The sequence below is a fragment of the Pseudopodoces humilis genome, chromosome 5 (genome assembly GCF_049639895.1).
Source record: "Pseudopodoces humilis isolate 2021_Gansu_Grassland_sample_001 chromosome 5, ASM4963989v1, whole genome shotgun sequence".
Taxonomy (NCBI): domain Eukaryota; kingdom Metazoa; phylum Chordata; class Aves; order Passeriformes; family Paridae; genus Pseudopodoces; species Pseudopodoces humilis.
The window spans coordinates 50,799,673-50,820,653 of record NC_142204.1 but is presented as its reverse complement, the minus strand read 5'-3'; the positions used below and the strand labels follow the sequence as shown (position 1 = coordinate 50,820,653).

At 40.4% G+C, this 20,981-nt stretch overlaps 1 protein-coding gene across 2 annotated transcripts in view; it reads right to left on the bottom strand.

Annotated features, from left to right (window-relative positions):
- The window catches only part of CPED1 (cadherin like and PC-esterase domain containing 1), a 148,333-nt gene extending 128,341 nt beyond the window's left edge, over nt 1-19,992 (bottom strand). The window contains exons 1-3 of one of the 2 annotated variants that reach the window (XM_005519235.3): nt 19,841-19,992; nt 18,891-19,365; nt 6,561-6,747 (exon numbers count right to left, since the gene is read on the bottom strand). In XM_005519235.3, the coding sequence (XP_005519292.1) occupies nt 6,561-6,747; nt 18,891-19,142 (439 nt within the window). In that variant the 5' untranslated portion in view covers nt 19,143-19,365; nt 19,841-19,992. The remainder of the gene's footprint in view (nt 1-6,560; nt 6,748-18,890; nt 19,366-19,840) is intronic. The other variant, XM_014248889.2, reaches the window with a different exon arrangement.
- Nucleotides 19,993-20,981: the final 989 nt, after the last annotated feature.

Genomic DNA, 20,981 nt, shown 5'->3' with positions numbered 1-20,981 from the left:
AAATGGCAACCAGATGTTTACAGAACACACAAGAAATTTTCCTTAGGGCCTTTAGTCTTTACATTTGTTTGCTAAAGTTAGTTGGATTTCATGGAAACTTGTCCGAGGCTGAAACAAACAGCAAGTAGGGGCTCCTCCTAACTGTATTCTGTAAAATTAAAAAAAAAAAAAAAGTTAAAACTAGTATTTCCTACTCTTGTTGATATATTTCTAACTCCATAGAAAACCATTCAGCAAGGGAGAAAATTTGTTGCTCTTAGTACTTATTCTACATGCCATCCCATGAAAAGCATCCCTATTTCATAATACGCTATTCTCTTTCTACCTTCTCAAAGTTCAGCTGGCTATTATCTAAGCACAACAGATTTTTGCTCCTTTCCCTTTTCCCCACTCCCATCAGGAATATATTCTCATAAATTCTGGGGGTTTTGAGAATATTTTGCATTTTAAGAAGATGCTCTAAACTACATATTGTTTGTTCCTCCAAACCCCGAATCACCACAGCTGATTCATACCTGAAATCTCTCCATCTTTAGAAATCACCATTTTCCCTCTTCAGTTTTTTTTCTCAAGGCTATTCATGTACTCCAAGAAGTCTGTGAGACCATGCCCGGCCAGAGGACTCACTACACCCAATATAATCTCTTTACCTAATATTTCAAGACATCTAAGATTGAATGCTCCACAGCTCCAGGAAATCCATTTGATTACTTCACTAGCTTTACTCCCAAAACAGATTTCCTAATAACAACTTTGTTGTAGAACATCGCACCCTGATTACTACATGCATGATGAACAGATTGTTCTTTTTTCCTTGGCAGCAGAATTTGTTAACACTTTGTGTTAACAAGTACCTCTGTTTACCCAAACATACCAGTCTTCACTTTTACTGAAGAAAGAGCATCGCTGTGTCCTCCTGTCTCTACCACCTTCTCTCATTTTCACTGATTTTGCTGATATGGTATGTCTTGGAAAATGAAAAATGGATGTCTGACAGTCACCAGCCATGGCCCTGGGGGCCTCCCAGACCTATGGCTATAGTTTATTCTCTAGACTAATTAGCAGCTCTGAGGAAACAGTCACTGGCTGCACTTACGAAGGAGAACTTCTGCAAGTTCCTACCTTGCTGCTGGCCAGATGTCAGCAATTAAGCTGATACTTTTTCTGTTTAGCCTCTGGTGAAAAGTATGAACAGTGAGGAGAATAGTGAGGGGTGATTGAATACGCTAAAGGAATAACATAAAGATACACAGCAAAGAGCATGCATTTCATCCTAGTTCTGACAGTTACTCATACAGTTTCTATCCTAGTTTTCTCCATCTCTAAATGATGCGGCAACATTTTCCAGCCTTGGAACTCCAACTGCAAACCAAAGTGAACTGAGTAATTTTCTTCCATGAAAAATGTAAATTTTCTTGAAAAAGTGATTTTTCCAAAGGATACCAAACAAACCAAAATGAAAAACTGACCAAGATTTGCTTTGGAAAATTGCTTTTGCAGAACATCAAATGAGAATTTTCTTGCATTTTTCCCCAGATGCTTCTTCAGTCATGCAATATAGAGAGAGACAGAAAACTTTGCAGATAGCATCACTCCACATCTATGAACACCTGTGCCTGCTCCTGCAGCCTCATGTTTCCTGGCATTCCCCAAGCACCAGCTTTTACTGGGAGTGACCACCACAGGGTACAAAGAAGCAACATAACTCTCTATACAGAGAGCCAAGAGAGGGGCAGCAGAGGCTTTAGCTCCCATAAAAATGCAATTCTTAAGCCACCATTTTACAGCAAAAATTAGTTATGCCTGAACATATTCAGGTGGCTTTATCAGTGAGCGGGTATTTACTCCTCACTGTAATACATAAGCAGTGCCACTTTAAATACCAGACAGATCTCTTGACCTTAGCACATAAAGAGAAAGGCCAAGATTCGCTCAGATTTGCTCCCATGGGACTGTTGTCTCAATCATCCCTTCCTGTTCCTGGTGCAGCTCCACCCAAGCACCACTCCCACATCTGCAAACAGCCAGATCATCCTCATAGTTAGCTGCTGGAACCAGGGCTTAGTTTACACAGCCAAGTATTTGAACACAGCATGCTCTTAAAATACCAGAAAACAGAACAGAATTCAGTGTATATTGATAACATCAGAAAAGAGTAAATAACTTCAGATCTAATATTCTTTGCAATATATGTAAATTTAAGTATCTATGTAGTATATAATCCCTATTTAACAATGTCAGGAAAATGAATAGGACATGAAAATGGCATTGATTTCCATGGAAATTGACAGAAAAGCTAGATATTGAACAAAGAAAAGATGGGTTCAATACTCATCTTATGGAACACTAAATCACACAAAAAAATCCCAACCCAAATCAATATTTGTACTGTGGCAATCTTTCTAATGGCATGGCTAAAATTTAATCTTCAAAGGATATCACTCAAACTGGAAAAAGAGGCAATAGTAAAGTTTAAATACTTAACTGCAGTATTCTAAAAATAAGAAATGATCATGTAAAAGCAATACTATGAAAATGGTTTATGATTCTTTTTTTTTAAAGTCCCTTATTGCAATTGCAAAAGCTTCCACCAAATTACTCACACTCTAAGGCAGCAGGGAGCATATAATGTTATGCTGCACTCAGTTTGTCAGGAACCTGAATACACATGCTTTTTCCATGGCCAATCCGATGGGCTACCACTGAGCATATGCACAATCCTTTCCATTCCAAGAGCTAGTGGTAATGACAGAATTTTGCATGTTATTGCAGAATGAATTAAAATGGGCCAGTCAGATTTGTAGCATACAGCTGCACACATTTCTTGGAGCCTGAAGTTTGGTGAGATTTGCTTAACTATTAGTAAAGGTGAAGAATTGAGAAATGAAGCAAATGCCTATTAAGGAAGGGTCACCAAAGACTAATGACACCGGCACATTCAGCAAAGGACAGAAAAACTGACGGCTCCGTAAGGAAAGATATAAGTAGTCAGTCTATCTTTGAAGATATCATCTGGGCAAAGGATGGAATTCAGGAAAGATTCAGGCAGCAGGCAGTGGGAACACAATTTTTGGATGGCAGAAATTCCTACCAGTGAAACAAATTTCTGAGATAAAACCTTCCTTCTAAAAAATGTTGTGAAACTGTTGGCAGGGTAGCACAGAGTCATAGGGACACACAAATCCTGTTAATCTTTACTGTGGTAACAGAAGATGAGAGCTTCTCAGACTGGAAGAACAGAGAAGAAGGCAGAAAACACTGAAAAATATTTGGCAAGTTCTTCTCTGGTATTTGCCACTATGGGAGGATCTAAGGGGGCTCTGAAGCCAGGTGGCTCATCCCACTAGTCTCTGACAGAGCAACACCGCTCAGTCCCGGGTTGAGGCAAAAAAACGGGAGGGGAGGGGAGGGGAGGGGAGGGGAGGGGAGGGGAGGGGAGGGGAGGGGAGGGGAGGGGAGGGGAGGGGAGGGGGGGGGGAGGGGAGGGGAGGGGAGGGCAGGGGAGGCCAAACACAGTACGTGGCAAACCAAATAAACGTGCCATTTGTAGATGTACTGGCCAATATAACCTGACACCTTTCTTATCAGCTGTTAGGATGAGCTGTTTGCTCATCAGCAACTTCTTTTTAACTGTTTACTTTAAAATGGATTTACCACAGATATTTACTGAAGATAGTGACCATGTTAAAACAGATTTCCCAAGGTGGTAATCCCAGCTTTCTGCAAAATCTGACTGTTCCATCATTTGCTACTAACACAGATCTAACACAGTTCCACCTCTCTATCTCCATCCCAGCAGCAGACTAAGAGACATGTTAAACTTACAGCAAACTGACTCATTTAGGTCTGCTGAAAAAGGAAATCTCAAAGAGCTCAGAGCAGGCACAGGTATTATCAGACGTCCATGGACTTTTCCCTTCATCTGAGTTTAATTGCTAAGGAATGGTGAAAGTACAACTACTTTTTGTTCAAGCAAAGCAGCTTGAGAATTTACTGACAAAGCTATTTTTCAGTGAAAAATTAGGGGCTTGAATAATTTATGTTTTACTGCAGAACAGATCTGTATTGATTTTTCATAGTAAACCCATAAACCACAGTCTCTTTGCCATGATTTAAAAAAAAAAAAAAAAACAAAAAAAAAAGCTATGTTTTTCCTTTTTAGCCAGCTGTTTTCCAGTTACCAAAACTCAAAATGGTTTTGGTTGATTTGTAAGAAGTAAAAAATTTCCACTGAAGAAAACTATTCCCCTGATGTTACTCTCTCTACTCTCTGACAGCAATGAACTCAACACAGTGCTGCAGCCCAGGTGTTGAGGATCTTTCTGGAAGATCAGTGTGCAGAGCTGTCAAATTTGGTTTCAAACAGCAGCAGAACTGGTCCCAAAACTCTTAGCAGGCCAACACAAAAAAAAAGTTAGGAATGTTTTGTGGTGAATTTTTTTCCATATATGACTTCAGCTAGAGTCTTGGCTCTCAGCCATTCAAAACAAAAAAATCCTTTCAAATTTAGAGTGAACTTTAAAAGATATATGAGCAAGAAAGACTGCACACAAACAAAAGCACCTGATAGAGCTTCTAAATAATACCAAGTAACAAGAAATTACTCTTTTAATAGATTTTCACAGCACTCATACTCTGTGTTTCTCAGAGCATTATCTATACATTTTTAATTGAGGCCTAAAGGAGCTTATTTTTCATAACTTAAAACACTCCTATTAGAAAAATATGCCAAAGAATCGCTCAAAATATACTTCTCCAAAATAAGGAATACTATCCCATCCAGAAGACTAAACCCCATCATCTAGGCAAGAAAATTAACTTTGAATGTAATTTTCTTAGCTGTACGAAAAGATCATTGGGTTGGTATGTAGATATGTTCTAGTACTTACTTCTTGTTTTTAAAACATAACCTCAAAGCTAGACACTTACATAACAGAGAATAGTTAAAGGCAGATTTATGCTGCCATGAAATGGAATTAGTAGAGTCTTACTCTTTGCCTTAAATTGGCAAGCATTTGACTTTTTTACATAATCCAACATCTGCTGGAAGCTGTAGGATGTTCCTGGAAAATACCTGACCTTTTTATTATTTTTTTTTAATTATTATTATTACTGGAAAAATACTTCAGGAAGTACTGATTCTAGCCTGTAAATTATAAATATCCACAGTTAAGCTCATTTCTGCAGAGGCAATATTTGGAGTGTAAAAACTGTACAGGAAAACTTCAGTTTGAATTCAGCACAGTAGGAAAATCTAGTGGAGTCTTTTTTCCCCCTTTTTTTTTTTTGTAAGTTGCAACGGAATTTGGCATACCCACTCCCTTGGCTATTTGAAGCCAAAGTATTTCACAGAGACGGTGCACATGGTGCCCAGAGATACCAACTTTTCTCTGCAGCCCATCTGACATTAGCAAAGCCCACAGACATGGTGTGTTTTGTCTCTCTGAGATGGAAAGTACTCAAGGCAAAGAGTGGCTAAAAGGTGACTATAAAACCAGATTAAAGTAAAAGTGTGATGAAGACAATTTACAACTTCTTGGTTCAGCCTGCCAAAGAAAACCAAATGTACCTTATTTTCAAGGAAGTTGCTTAAAGAAACTTGAAATTAGTGATGGAATTTTAAGCAATCTCAAGTATGGTAAATAATTGTAGTTTTCATCTGTGAAATTGTCTGGTTTGGTAGACCTGCAGTCTTTGGTAACTCCAGAAGCGTATTGCAAGCCTGAATGATGCAAACAGTACTCCCTTTAGCACAAGAAATATCTAACTACACCATTTTTCTTCTGACAGAATAGTAGCATGCACATTTTTTTCAAAGCTTTCCATTTCTTGAATTGACTTCCAAGACCAAATTGGCATCACAGTTTCAGTTCATACTGCTGAGGTGTCCAAGAACACTCAAACATGGTCATCACATATCTACCCAGTGCCCAAGCTTCTCTATCAAGCACAGTGTAACTCTACACAATAGAGCTACAGTCCTTTGTGCAAGAGATCGGGATTCTTCAGTAGTCTCCTTGAAGTGTTGATCAAATTTCAACAGGAACTGAGAACCAACAGTAATTTATGCCATATTCAGCAGCAAGTGCAAAATGTACTTGTCTTATACTGTGTTCTTTAACAAGCCTGCAGAACAATCAAAACATTACTAGAAGAAAAAATAGCCTTCACACGTACAAGTTTTCTTTAGGAGAGAAAATGATAAAGAAACAAATGTAGCAGGTATGTGTTTTGTAATGCAACATTCTATTGAAAAGCCCCCAGTTATATTGATGAAGTTGGTATGAGAAGTCATCAGGAACCAAACTGATCTGATTTAGTTGTCAAGACTATGATGAACTATTGTGCTGCATTGTTTTTTACAGAAGGATATAGCTAATGAAAGAATCACCTAACTGTGCAAAATTATCCACACAGCTGAGAAGGGCTATAATTTGGGCTTCTATCCTTATTTTTATCAGAGTTTATATGCTTTATATCTGTGGAAGAAACTGGATCAATTCTACATTTAGTGATCACACTTAATAATTAACAAATTAACTAAGTCCAATTATTCTTACTGTGATATGGGCCCTCATGCCTCAGATCTTCCACAAGTCTCCTGTTTTCAAGGACTGTGACTGTATATCCATGTTTTGCCAGGATGCGCTGACAGAGCTGACGGTCCGTTTCATGGTGAGCAGCAGGTGCATAGAGAACTGCTCTTCTCGTGTGGCTTCCAAAGTACTGGAGAATGGAGACATCGATCTACAGCAAACACAGTGCAAAGACAATGGTTGTAGGACAGGGCATTCCTCAGCAGTATAAAATACAGTTGTTGTTTTTCACAAAATAAAGCATAACTTACTGTGACAACAGTGAAAATAGTTCTAGTATGATTAAGAATTCTCTTTATATCAGGGACTTGGGACCACAAATTCCTTTTTGTCTGCCTCTCCATTTTTTCTATATTCATTTCAAGCTGATACCATAAAGGTTTGAAAGCTCTGCGTAGCACTCAAGGATCTGGGCTGCTCTGGTGAGATGGTAACAGCAATTGCCATCTGACTTTGACTGTGGCTACGGTCACCTGAACAGAGAGGTCTTGGTAGGTCCCATGTGAAGTGTTCCAAGGAATGTGGGTTTTATGCAGATGGAAATTGCAGGCATCTGAGTTGTGCTGTGCAGCATTATTAAGTAAGAAGAGTACTGGGGTAAAATCATACACAGGAATCCTAAACAGAACTGGAGATTACTGTGCTCTAGAAAGTTAAATGTAAGCTTGTTATGTCAGTCCTTTATTGCCTTATTAGTCCAACACCACCTAGCCCAAAGGAGGACTGGCAGCGAGACTTGTATATAAGAGCAAGTGGAAAGGTATTTGATGTCTCCAGTGAATCCCAAGGAACACTTGGATTATCTACCACTTACTGTCTTCCCATATAGTGCCTAGGGACAACGGCATCTAGAGAAAATCCCTCCTCTATATCTACCCTGGGGTATAAGCTTCTCAAAAGAAAGAAATGGAAAACAGACATCCCAAACACACAGTCATAGTGCAAACATAACATTAACTTCTGAGAAGAGCAAATCACTGAGCCATTGCCATCTGATCTTTGGGTAAGGGAGATATTTTATGCCTTAAATAAATGTGGTGGGTTAATCCTATCTGGAAGCCAGGTGCCCACCAAAACCACCCTACCACTCCCCTTTCCAACTGGACAGAGGGAAAAATACAGTGGGTAGAGGTCAGAATAGGGATAGATCATTCATTGATTACTGTCACAGGCAAAACAGACGCAGCTTGGGGAAACTGATTTGTTTGATAATAAATGGAATTAGAACGAGATAATCAGAAATAGAACCAAATCTCAATTCACCTTGCCCCCACCCCTCCCTTCTTCCCAGGTTCAACTTCCCTCACAAATTCTCTACCTCTCCCTCAGTGGAGAAGGGGGGCTGGGACTGGAGGCTTGGTGAATTCGTCATCACACATTGTCTCTGCTGCTCTTTCCTCCTCAGCAGAAGGACTCCTCACACTCTTCCCCTGCTTCAGTGTGGAATCCCTCCCATTGGAGACAGTCCTTCACTAACTTCTCCAACATGAGTTCTTCCTACAGGCTGCAATTCTTCAAACTGTTCCAGTGTGGGCCACTTCCAGATCTCTAGTGGTGGATCTAGCTGGTGGATCTCTACTCCACTGTGACATCTGTGGACTGCAGGGGACAGCCTTCCCCACCACAGTCTTCATCACATTCTGCAGACACCTCTTTGCTCTGGTGCCTGAACTGCTGAACTTCTACCTCCTCCCCCTCTTTCTTCACTGACCCGGTGTCTGCACAGTTGCACAGTCATTTTTTTCCCCCTCTTTAAATCTGTTATTCCAGAGTTGCTACCACCATCACTGATGGGCTCGACCTTGGCCAGTGACAGGTCTGTCTTGGAACTGGCTGGAATTGACTCTGTGGGACATGGGGGAAGCTTCTGGCAGTTTCTCACAGAAGCCACCCTGGTAGCCTCTCCTACTACCAAAACCTTGCTGTTCAAACCCCAATAAAATAAAGCATAAAAATAGGACGCTCCATGTGGGAATTAGGACACTAATAGCTGCTACAGTCTGGCTGTTCTTTTGCAATAAAAACACCATTAAAAACTAAGATTTTATTTTGATGAAAGATAGGGTTGGAAAGTTTTAGGATTGAAATATACCAGAAGGGATTAAATACAGGACATGAAATTAGCTCTTTGCAAGTTTGTGAATTTCAACCTGACAGTTGTCAGCAGTTTGAAAACTAAGTTATTCCATAACTTCTAATTTTAGTAAGTTTATCACTGGAGATAGGAAGCACTACACAAAAAAGTCACCACCATTTTTTGCACAGTAAACTAGACTGAAAAGAGAGAGATGCTTTGTTACAAATAAATGTCATTCAAGACGCATCCGGTTGTTTATAGGCCTGGGATCTAGTGCTAAAGTCACTCTTTGCAGCAGTGTATTCCCCGAATGTGGGACACAGTTTTATGCTGTGCTTGGCTGAAGTGTAAGCTTTTCTGCAGCAGTAAAGAACACAAATATTTCAGAGCCCTTAGCTTCTAACACCGAAGATTCTTTTGCTCCAGTGCAGTCATTGCCATTCCATGGAAAGTGTTAGGATTACTGATGAAGGAACCCTGAAAAAAGTCTCAATACAACACTATCAGTCTTCCACATTTGCTAAATGTGCAACCCAAAATTAGTTTAGAAACTGAGATATTCAAGTAAAGGTTGATCACTTGCTGGCCAGAGTAAGCACACATAGCACAGGGTGAAGTCACAGGAACTGTGTTAGGTCGCCTGTTTGACAGCGTTCCTGACATCCCAGAATTTTTAAACACACTGATCAGGTGGCAAGCACAGTGTTAGAGTCTCAGATGGCCATTGCCCACCACAGCAATGTCACTCTTGCCCCCTTCTGCCTTTGCCCCTCCTTCTTCTCCTCTTATCTTCTCGATTTCCTGTTCTCTTGCAGCGCCAGTTGCTGCTGGCAGCCCTTCCTCTCCATTTCCCTTCCTCCCTCCCTGTTCCTAAATCCAGCCCTTGTCCCAGCCCCCCTCTTGTGCTCTCTCTCCTTTCTCTTCCAGGCATTCCAGCCAAATACTTCCTACTTTCCATTTCACTTGCATCGTGGAAGAAACCCAGAAGACAGAGACACCTCTTGCTTTATTTTGCTAGAAAATTCCTTTTTCCATCCACGTGTGCTGCGGCGGCCAGCGCTGCAGGGTGAACTGAGGACACGTGAGGAGTACGGAGGGGCTGCGGACCAGGACATGTCTCTGCTCCTGCTCCATTTTTCCTGGCGATTACAGCTTCTCCCGTCTCTGCCAGCGCGGCCTGGGACGAGGGTCCTGCCTTGGATGCGGCGGCACTTTCTGTGTCCCCCTCCTCACTAACAATTACCACTTCTATTATGCCATGAAAACACACCTTTCTTTGTGGGTGCAAAACCTCCTGCAGTGTCACCTCTGAAGTATTTTGCTTCAAACATAAAGAGATCCTGCCTCAAGCGCCCAGAAACGACCCTGCACTCAATGCTCCAGGGCCAGCACGCCAGGGCTCCCTCGCTCGCACATCTGCTGCTACAGGCCTTGGCCCCTGCGGGCCCGAGGCACAAGGGACAGGAGCCAAGCAGCCCTGAGGCGTCCTCAGGGGCTCGGGCCTGCAGCGCCATGCGCCACGGAGGATCCCGCCTCAGCGGCAGCCTTCATGAGGATGCATCTTCCTCACGTCTCTGGGGAAGGGCTACAATGTTTACAGCGCTCTGGTTCGGCAGTGACGAATATTTAACACAACACTCATAGCATAGGAGAAAAAAAAAAAAAAAAAAAAAAGAGGAAGTTCAGGCAGCGGCAGTGACCTGGGTCATTTCCACAAAACACAAAGGAAATGGCCCCGAGCGGCTCCACGGGGCCCACGCAGTGCCAGGCTCCCACCGGGCGCAGTCCCCGGGATGGGTGATCAGAGGCCTTGTGTCAGCCCTCACACACAGGGCACAGCACCGGCTTCTGCGGGGGATCAGAGGCCTTGCGACAGCCCTCACACACAGGGCACAGCACCGGCTTCTGCGGGCGCTTTTCTCGGGACACTCACTCCGGAGACTCGCAAAAGCCGCCCAGGCTGCCGGGCTCCGCAGGCTTCTGCTGCTGCGGGGAGGGACCGAGCAGGGACACACCGGGCCGTGCCCCAGCCCCCGGGCTGGCTACAGGCGCTGCCCACAGGCACTTTTATCCACCAGCTTCCCAAAGAGCCGCAGCGGCGTCTCTGGGACATGGAAACCATTCAGGAGTCTAAATTGAACAGCTTGACCTGATGTCTAATCTGATACTATTAAATAATATGAAGTATCTCCACACCTTTTACGGTACTTGCTTGAGATCCGTGCTTAGTGTTGCCAAATTTATCTTCCCTGCCCCGTCCTTTCATAGCTGTTTGCAGTCCAGGTTATAAGATGCAGCGTGTTCTCTCTATTTCTTTGCCAAGCCAGTGCTATGTAGGGTGGGTTGTCACCTACACAGAAGTTTTTTCAAAAATCTGGCCAACTGCATGCTGGTAGCAAGTGATTCCGTACTTTTTTCCAAAGCGTTATACAAAATGGACATATACAAAATCACTGGACATGCTGATCTAATTACTACTAGATGTTTTTTTGAGTATTTCCAATATTATAGCAATAACAGTAATGTTTATGTATTTAAAGAGTCTGCTGGTTTTCATAAAATGTTTCTCAATCATGAGGTCTGGACAGAGTTAGTACAAGAGAAGCAGCATACAATAGATGAAAATAAGCTGTTCACATATTTCCACATTTTACGGTTCTGATTTTTTTGGCATTCCTATGATTTTAATGTGCAACAGACTCAGACACACAAGTAATGGATCCACAACATTTTAAAAATTTGAGAATAATTGGTAAATGGTCAAATGCTTCCATGTTCCAGCCATGTTTTAGTTCTTCCTCAGTTTGAAGACTCAGACTATTTATTAGCAGGTTGGTTTATTACAGATTCAATGTATCTTACATGAAAGGGATTACCAAGAACATCTGCAGCCCATGTCATACCTAGAAAATGGTTTGTTTGTCTCCAAGAAACTAATGAGGCTTTACAGCAAGGTTGAGATCTCCTGTATGATTTTGGATGAGACCTAGATCAGCTTTGACATGATATACCTGCTCTTATAGCTTACAAAATACTACGCTTAGCTGAGTCACTGACCTCATTTTATGAAATTGGCTGTTACAGAGATGATCTACAGCCTTAACAACTGTTCCAAACAAACCAGAATGGGCTGTAAAGTAAATAAAAACGCATAAAAATTAATTTTGTAATTTTGTTTTCAGTTTACAGAAAAACATGAAAAGCACAAAAGAAAACAAATTGAGCTCCATTAAAATTTAATAAAGATGCTTTTTTAAAAAACTGTATCGAATGTATACTCCTTTGATGTGTTAACAAACAAGATAAAAGGCCCAGATTATATAATATGAAATCTGAAGAATTATGTAACCATTCTTGTGCAACTGAAAATAGACATCTACTTTCAGAGTTGCAATTCTTAGTTCAGTCTGTCTGCAACTTCCAGGGAGCTGTAAAGTTCTCTATTAAAAAGAAAATGTTTTGACATTTCCCTTGAAACTGGCATATCCAATTCTAGATTATGAATGTATAAGGATATAATTGATTCTACTAGTCTCTGAAGTTTTCCTCTATTGTACAGAATTTCTGGGTAGTTCCAAAAAAACTAGAATTTGGTCAGTAACTGAATCTTATGATGAATAATTACTGTTTTTGTTCTGGCCAAGAAGAAAAGAGTGAAGACATTTCAAGATGAAGAGAGCAAAACAGTTCCTTGGCAGTTCTTTCAAATTCCAAGAATATTACATAATTCCATAAATATTGATGCATTGTCTATGCCTGGAAAAGAAGCAAATATACAGTTTGAACTGTTGCCATAGAATTTCACTGACCATCACTTCAACTGCAGAAACAAAATTCTCTATCCTAACATAATGGCCCAACTCATGTCGGCCTAAGCTTGTCCCAGGAAAGAACTCAAAAACTGCTAATCATCTTTTCAGCTACCCAGTTCTGGTGTCATTAGTCCCTGTGTTGATTACAAGCAGCCACTTTTCACACTGAGCTGGCCAAGACTGTCAAGAGTCTTGGTCCAGTAGCTTCAAATAACTTGACTGCACTTACTTTAACCCCCCTGCTTCCTGCAGGTACTGAGCAGCTGAAAAAGAGATGTATGAGCCACTGTGCAAACCAAAAGGCCTTTTCATGAAAGCAGAGTGCAACAAAAATACCACAAAGGAAAACCGCCCTTATAAAAACAAGGCCAGCACTATTAGCAATATTCACAGGCAGTGAACAGACTAAATTTCCATTTAGCTACCAAAGGAAGTCAGTCACCTTTACTACTAAATACCACCTAGCAGAACAACATTACAAAAAATACATGAATGGGACTCCCAGAAAATGCTGCACTATTAATGAACAACATCAATAAGAAGAGTGATAATAAAAACTTAGCATGTGGTTCTAATGCCCCAAGCCGCTCATTTATGAGACTATGCAGATGTTTATTAGCTCCAAATGTGACTTCTAAATTCCTTTTTGTGTTTGCATAAAGGTTCAGAGAAATAGTAAGTTGTTCATACTACCATTATATTTAAAAGTGGGCATGGCTGCTGTATTAAGAAGTAAGAGAGAAGTTAATTTCCTGTTTCACTTTCTGGAGGATATTTAAATGTGTTTGCTTTATGTTCTGGTGAAGTTCCTAATCAGAAAGGACTGTGTTGAAGAATGAAACGGCTGGAATGTAATTCTGCTTTGAATTGTTTGTTGGATAAATACAGAATAAGCAATTAGATTATTGGCATTACTTTGATGGCTGTCTTCTGATGACTTTATAAATTCAAGAGCAAAACTGGAGTTATTTGCACAGTCATCACCAACATTCTGAGCAGGAGGTACAGCTATTTTATCAAAATGCTTTATGCCTGCATGTGGTACATGGTACCAAAGGCCCTGTCTTGAGAACAGACAATGAGCCAATGCTACCACTTACCAAAACACCTCATTTTAGAGGAAGTTGCAGTGAAGTCATGAGTGAGATTCTGCCTCCATTTGCACCTCACGTGTCCTTCTCGAAGATCCCTTCCTTCCAAGTCTCCACCCTGCCCCTCTTTCCTGACTGCTACCACAATAGCCTTGCCCTTTATCACCAGAATATCTCTAGCTCTCTGCTTAGTAGAAGTAGTTGTTTCCTTAGTGCCGTTTCATTTTACATTACGAAAGAGGAAAACAAATGTCCTGCTTTCATAGGGCGGAATGTGAATGTGGTATCATTTGGAGGAAATCAGTCACTGATGCTGTACCCTCCTATGCTGATTGCTTTCTAGTTGCAACAGGTTTCATACTAGCAAAGTTCTTTGTTCTTCTGTGAAAAGTTATCATCCTACTTATTCTATAAAATAGCTTTTAAGCTAAATTTACTTTAAAATGTATCAAACCTTATTACGCATAATGAAATATTTTCTATCCAGAGCTCTCACCATGCTCTATTCTGCATAATAGCAAAAAAAAAAAATCTCATTCTAACACCCAACTTCAATTCTCCTTTTTCAGATATTTACATTTCAGAAGTTCTCATTAGCTTTGTCCTCTTTTCTTCCCATTTCCATTCTCATCTCACTTTCTCCTTCCTTGCACAAATTCAGCTGCCTCTGTACACAATCTCTTCAGTACTTTTTGAGGTTACTATTACTTTGCAGCTGTAGTTCCCTATTCTCCTACATCTGCTTCCTATCCCCATGCCTTCTTCCATAACATACTCCACTCCTATCTCCTTTGTTGCCTGCTTATTCTGTCTGAAGCAAACATATTCCATAAAAAAACAAATCAATAGGAGACATATCTTTAGAGGATGAAATTCACTAAATTTGTTTTAAATGTCTGCATTAATTCATGATAAATTTTGCTTTAGATGCAGTCATTTCCATTGACTGTGAAGTCCAGCTATCTGCCTCTGACAGAGTGGAGCACTCAAGTAAAGAGAGGATAATTCCAATCTGGATGTCCAGTGTTCTAATACTCTAGTAACATTTTCTCAGCTTTTCAGTAATTTCACTGCCAACTTTCAGATATAGATGCCTGAGCCAGTAACCTATGCAAGATGCTTGACTGGATCTTCCTGTAGATGTTGGTTAAGACTAAACCATGATGTTTGTATTTTTTTTCCTTCCTTTTGTACATAGTATCTTTCAGATATGGCCACATCAGGCTGTCATTATCTTGGATCTTTCATACTGTCCACTCCCAGGAAATTATATCCTATCCTATTTGTTCAGAATGAAGCAATAAAAAGCCTTTTCTTATCCTTCCTGTTTGCTCATTTCAGTGTAATTCATCTTTGAGATACACCTTTTACACAAAACATAAGTGGCAAGTTCAGGGCCTTGAAAAGAAGACAGCTTTTTTTCACCACACCTGTGGTATTTCATTTATTTGGATGCCAGCCTGACCCACTCATCAAGTTCTCATACAATCAGCTGTGTATCTTTGTTTTCTTGTTCTCTGGCCTAAATGGCCAGGGGATTTGAAGCAAAAGGCCTGTGAGTATGCATGAAATAATCTCCTTCAGGACCAAATTTAAAATCTGAATTTTTTGTTTGTTTGTTTAAATACATTCACAATGGCTGGAAAGCTAGTAGGCCAAAAAAGTATCTGTCACTGGAGTAAAAACTATAACAGGTGATTAATAATTTCCTCCTCCTTTTTCTCCAGCTGTAGAAGAAATAAGGAAAAGAGACACTTTTGCTTTCCAGGACCAAACAGAAAATCCCATTGCCAGTATGTTGCATCAGGCTCACAGTTTCAACCAGGCTCACAATTTCAACCTGGATGTAAAACTTAATGGCTTGGGAACTGGGCCTTTTAAGAAAAAAGGAAAAGTGGGTTTGGTTCTTCTCTGACTGGGAAAGCAACTGAACACCAGGTATCTGCACTCCTAAAAGCAGTACAGCCTATATTCCTTCTACCCAGCAGGGGTACACCACCTCCCTGGGCAAAATTACTCCTGTGCAGAGACATATAAATTGCCTCTGGCTGAATTAATTCAGAGACTGGAATCACATCTTAACCAGATAATTAGCTCTTCTCAAAACTGGCCAAGAAGCAGAGCTAAATTATTTAAGATCAGTGTAATCAGCTCACTGGTACCAAAAATATTTCTGGCACAATACTGTGCCAGGCGAACTACACAGCGGGCTTGTGTGGGCTTTTTTATTTTTGTTGATACCTATTCCAATTTTGATGCTACAGCACCAGCTCTTCTCCCTACTATACAAATCCACAAAAATTTCATCATTTGTGAGGTAAGAGTGCCCTGCTAAACCTGCAGACAGTTTGCTGCTAGATGTGATATCACTCTCTACTGCCTTTAATGCTGGAAAATCAAAAATAAGCCTTCTATTTTTCATGCTTCAAATATTAACATTTAATTTTGTACTAGAAAATGTTGACCTCTGTTCCTATGAATTTAAAGCTTCAGGACAAGATCTCCAGCAGCTTTTAAAACTGTGTGATACCAGAGAGAGAGGAGTACTATGAGCTCTCTCTGGTTTTCCAGGCTATGAATGAAATCTACATTTTTGCAATTTAAAGAAGACAGCTTGCACTATGTGCCCAATAGGAAGAGCTCCATCCCACATAAAGACACATTTACAGATGTAATTGACAATGTCCATCCCCATGCTTCTTCTACACTTGTCTGTAACTCTCCAAAATGAGGTGGATGTTGACATCAGAAATACATATGATCTCTTCCTTTGCTTCCAACAAATGGCTCATAAAAGATGCCTGGGTTTTTTTTTTCGTTTGGTTTGGTTTTGTGGGGTTTTTTGAAGCACTTAGTGCCATGCATACTCTGAATGAAGAAATTACTAGATTTTGGAAGGGGATTTTGCCCCTGTAATAACAATCAGAACCAAATTCTCACAACAGGCTCAACACAGTACTGGTTGTTTTTCTGAAGAAAGCAAGGAAACCTGCCCTATGCAGAGGAGAATCTGCAGTGTCACATGCTATCACTCAAAATCCCCTATGTGCTACCTAAAAAAAAAAAAATTCTATCTCCAGCAGGGTCTTATTTGCCTTAAAATTTATTAATGAACTTTGATTTCATAAGACATGATGTGGTGTTTGCTTTAAGTCACTGTTTAACTGTATAACAGATTCTTTTTAATGCATTTAAATTTTCTTGCTGGACTATTCATTGAATAAGAATTCATGTATGACTAGTTAATTACAAATGTGAATAACTATATGTTAAAGTATTTTTCCAGGTTCATACATGAAGATTTTAACCAGGGCTTTAATGAAATGTTGTTTCCAAACTAGCTCCTGTCAGTGGGCACGTGACTGTAAAATAAAACAGTGTAAAGTTTCAAAAGCAACATCTGTCTTAGATGTTACTGACTGCCCAATAAAATCAAGCCAGATAACAGTTCAGCTGTCTCAATAAGCAGTGGATGAAAACACACAGTTCAAGAACACATTTTCAAAGCAAAGTGGTAGAGATTTTTGGCAATGTTTGTCTTTTCTGTTCTCTGAGATTATTATTCAGCCCACATAACCAGCAGGGAAAGTTGGGAAACAGAGAGCAACATAGAGTAACATCCCAACATGTGCAAGACATTTTGTTCATCATGCTCTGGAGGAAAAATTCAAGACAAACAGGGAGCCAGCTATGGGTGGTCTTAAGAACTTGAAAAGGAATGTGTTAAGGTAGCACAGCCCTGGAAAACATAAGGGTTAATATACACACATCTGTACGAAAGGTCCAGCATGTGCATGTGATGGTCACATCCAAACACGTATGCTGGAGAGCATAAGTACAACATGTTGTAAAAACAAAAGCTTTCTTCTCGTTTCAATTGGCCAGCACACCAAGTTCGATGTCAATATGCCTTTTTTCTCAGGCAATTTGCAAAACAAGATACTATAGATATTTTCAGCCAAAAATCATACTAGCAAAACTTTGCCATTATTTCACCAGCTCTTACAGACATTAAGTAGCCCAATGTATGAAATGTTCTTTGCCATTACAGTAGCAATGAGTAAAAAGGAATGGACTGTTTCTATAGACATAACCCAATGCAACCCACATATGTCAGCTGTGCTTATTTCCCTTTAAGCTGTAATTATTTATGTAATATTGCAGATCAGATCTGAATCTGGGTACCTAATTTACTGAAAGGTTATTAAAAAATAAAATTATGACAAATGCAGCATGTACTATAAGAAACAAACTGAGTATTTTAAGAGTTAAGGTTAAAGAGTTCACGCCATAGTTATTCCCCATATCTGTTTTTGATTGTTGAAAAAGATGCACTGTACAGCTGCTCTCCTAAAATCAATATTACTGACCTTTTAGACTATGAACTCTGTCTAATCAAAGAAGCAGACTTGTTTGTTTTTTGGGTTTTTTTAATTTTTGAACTGCTTCATGTGGTTGCTGTCCATAATTTGTGAGGTTACAATTTTTTTACAGTTCTGCTACAGTTGTGTATATAAAATGTTAGCATAATGATAATTCCACAGTGTGCTGTCTGCTGCACTGTTAGCAGCTCCTCTATAGGACTGAAGGAAACCTGAAACATTTGTGCTAGTGCTGATCATAAGATTCCAGAGTAAAAATAACTACCTCGGTCTGGAGACCATTTAACAAGCCACATTTTCCAACAAAAATAACAGTGTCTCCATTTGTTAGGTTTTAACACCCATCCTAGAAACCCTATACAAAATAAACATGAAGCCAGGTAACTTATGGACAAAGTAAAATTTGTGAGACAGAGATTCCAAAGTATATAATGTGATTTGAAAATATTCTTTTATTTCTCAGATGCAGTTAAATCCAGCTTTTCAGCAGAATCCCAGTAAAGTTCAGAGCTGACAAGCAGATAACTCTAATACAGGGCAGCTGCAGTCCCTGTGCCAATTAACAGCCTCAGTCACTTCCATGAAACCCCACTGGCTCCTGATTTACGTGCCTGTACTGTAAAGCCTAAACCAATTCCCAGAGCCAAAATAAAAGCATGGTCTGTGCAGCAAACTGAAATCTTGCTGGAATCACAGAGCAATGCCATATTTCAGTTGAAGATTTCAGGATTCCTGTGTTAATAGCACACTGAGGAGCTAGTAATGGGAATGTGCTTGTCCATATGCTGCTGTCATTAGATCACCCATTTGTTTGTATACAGATCCAGACTTCCAAGCTTGGGCTAATTTTAGCTGGACTCAGATGATCCTGCCAGACTTGCTATCCCTTGCTTTGCTAATTATTGCTCAGCACTCTGCTCCAGCTGACTTACCTTTTTCACTGTCTCTGAATTGCTGCCAGGGAGGAAGCAGTGAATGGTGCTTGGGGAGACCTCCTTGTATCTTCCTTGCTGAGTTTTAGTCAGTTTGTTGGGTGCAATCCCATTAACAACTGCTGAAAGGACGCTGCTGGACATGAGAGGAGTCAGGGTCTGGCAGAACAGACAGAGGGCCACTACTAAGGCCAGAAGGAAGGGACGAGGGCGACAAAGCCTGCGGCATCTGGGGACTTGCCCACAAACCATGGCCTCTTCGCCAACCTCACTTTGTCCTTTGCCACATTGCAGATGCAGTCCAAGTAGCCACGTCTTGCCAGGGTAAAAAAAGTCAGAAGCACACTTTACCCAAAACTAGCGTGAATTTTCCCATTTCTGCTGCTGAATGTTTTCCTGGTGCCAGGCAAGAAGTCACGAGTTGCAGAGGAGCTGAGGTTTGAGGAACACCTTCCCATGGAGTTACTGGAACAACCTGTGAAAAAACAACAAGTGAGCGGCAGCAAACAGCAGCATGCCATGGGACATCCTGCAAGGAGCTGGGGAGAGCTCTTCCACTCCCTGCTCTCAGAAAAACAAACCTGCCAGCAGACAGGTGAGGAACAGAAATCCTCACCCCCTTTACAAAAGGAACTACTTACTCAGCCAGCCAATAGTGTTCAAGAAAGCAAGAGGTTAAAGCTTAATGTGTCCTGTCCACAGCTGAAAAAAGTAAGAGAGTGTACCAACTTCGTGAACAATCGTTTGCTGTTTTTTCTCTCTTGCATTCTCAATTCCCACTTTGTTTTTACAGTTTCCTTAATTTCAGTCCTTTTAAATTTCCTCCTTCCTGTTAGAAGGCACAGCTTTCTCTCTAAAAGTGATAATTTATCTGAAAACTGACAGACTATGAAGATTTTCATTTGCATTTGTTTTGTCCAGATTGCAAGTTCAAAGTTAGGTTTACTTACTTGGTTCTTACCCTGTTTGAAGTTTTCCGTTCTCCTCTAATGGGCTGCTGATTAAAACCACTTGGAACAACCCTGGCTCATGATCCCAGCTCGTCTCACACACTCAGGAGGCAGGCACACGCACATAACACACACCATCTGAAGCCAGTTGGACCACAGACTTCATATAAATAAGGGCTGGACTGCTCAGAGGGTGGAGCTAAGCTGGCTCTGCTCAGAGCAGGCACAGGGTTTGGAGACAGAGCCTGAGGTCTGCACGGGGGATCCTTGCTCACGCTGCATGCCTCGGAACCACCATTACTGCAATTTTTAGAAAACTGTTGTTACAGTGATTAGCCTAATTGAAACAATATTAATATCTTTCAGGGAGAAGCACCTGCAGTATTTTAATCCAGGTTAACAAAAAATGTTGCAAACTAAGCAGATTTACTTGGACATAAGCATCACTGACAAAGCAGTCAGTGTCAGTACTTTTCCTTAGTAGATGTAATATCTCATAGCAGAATATAAATAAAACTTCTTGCTGATGTCAAAGAGGGAGAGAAAGGAGGGTGGACAAAAATACTCTGATGAAAGCACTTAGTATCTAAGCCACAGAAGGTCTTAGTTACTACTTCCCCCTACTGACACAGGACAGGGACGAGACAGATGGGAACAGTTCACAAACTTATATTTATAGACCAGAACTTCTAATATAATCAAGTTATTTTAGCTAAAAATATCTGTTTATAAGTTATCTTCCATCCTTAGTTAATGATTTTTTGAAAAGACAGTTCTTCCTACACTGCCTCATATATAAGAAATGAATGTTGTTACAGTAACTTTGAGCCAATCTACAGTTTGGCAGCTGCAGCAGCACTACCAAATTAGAGGCCTAAAAACAGCAAGGAAGGATAGACTATATATTTTTTGAATTTTTTTTTTTATTCAGCTTTAAAATTCCAACCCCCACCCCCCCAATCAAACTAAAGCTATTAGTTTGCAGACAAAAAAAAATGCTATCAAAGTGATTGAATACTTCATGCAGGACCTTAGTGGTCGCACACACTGCATTTTAGTTTTATGTCTGGAATTGTAGTTACCTAAATTAGACTCCTGGGTTATCCTGAGCAAGAGAAGACTATTCCAAATGCCTGTGCCC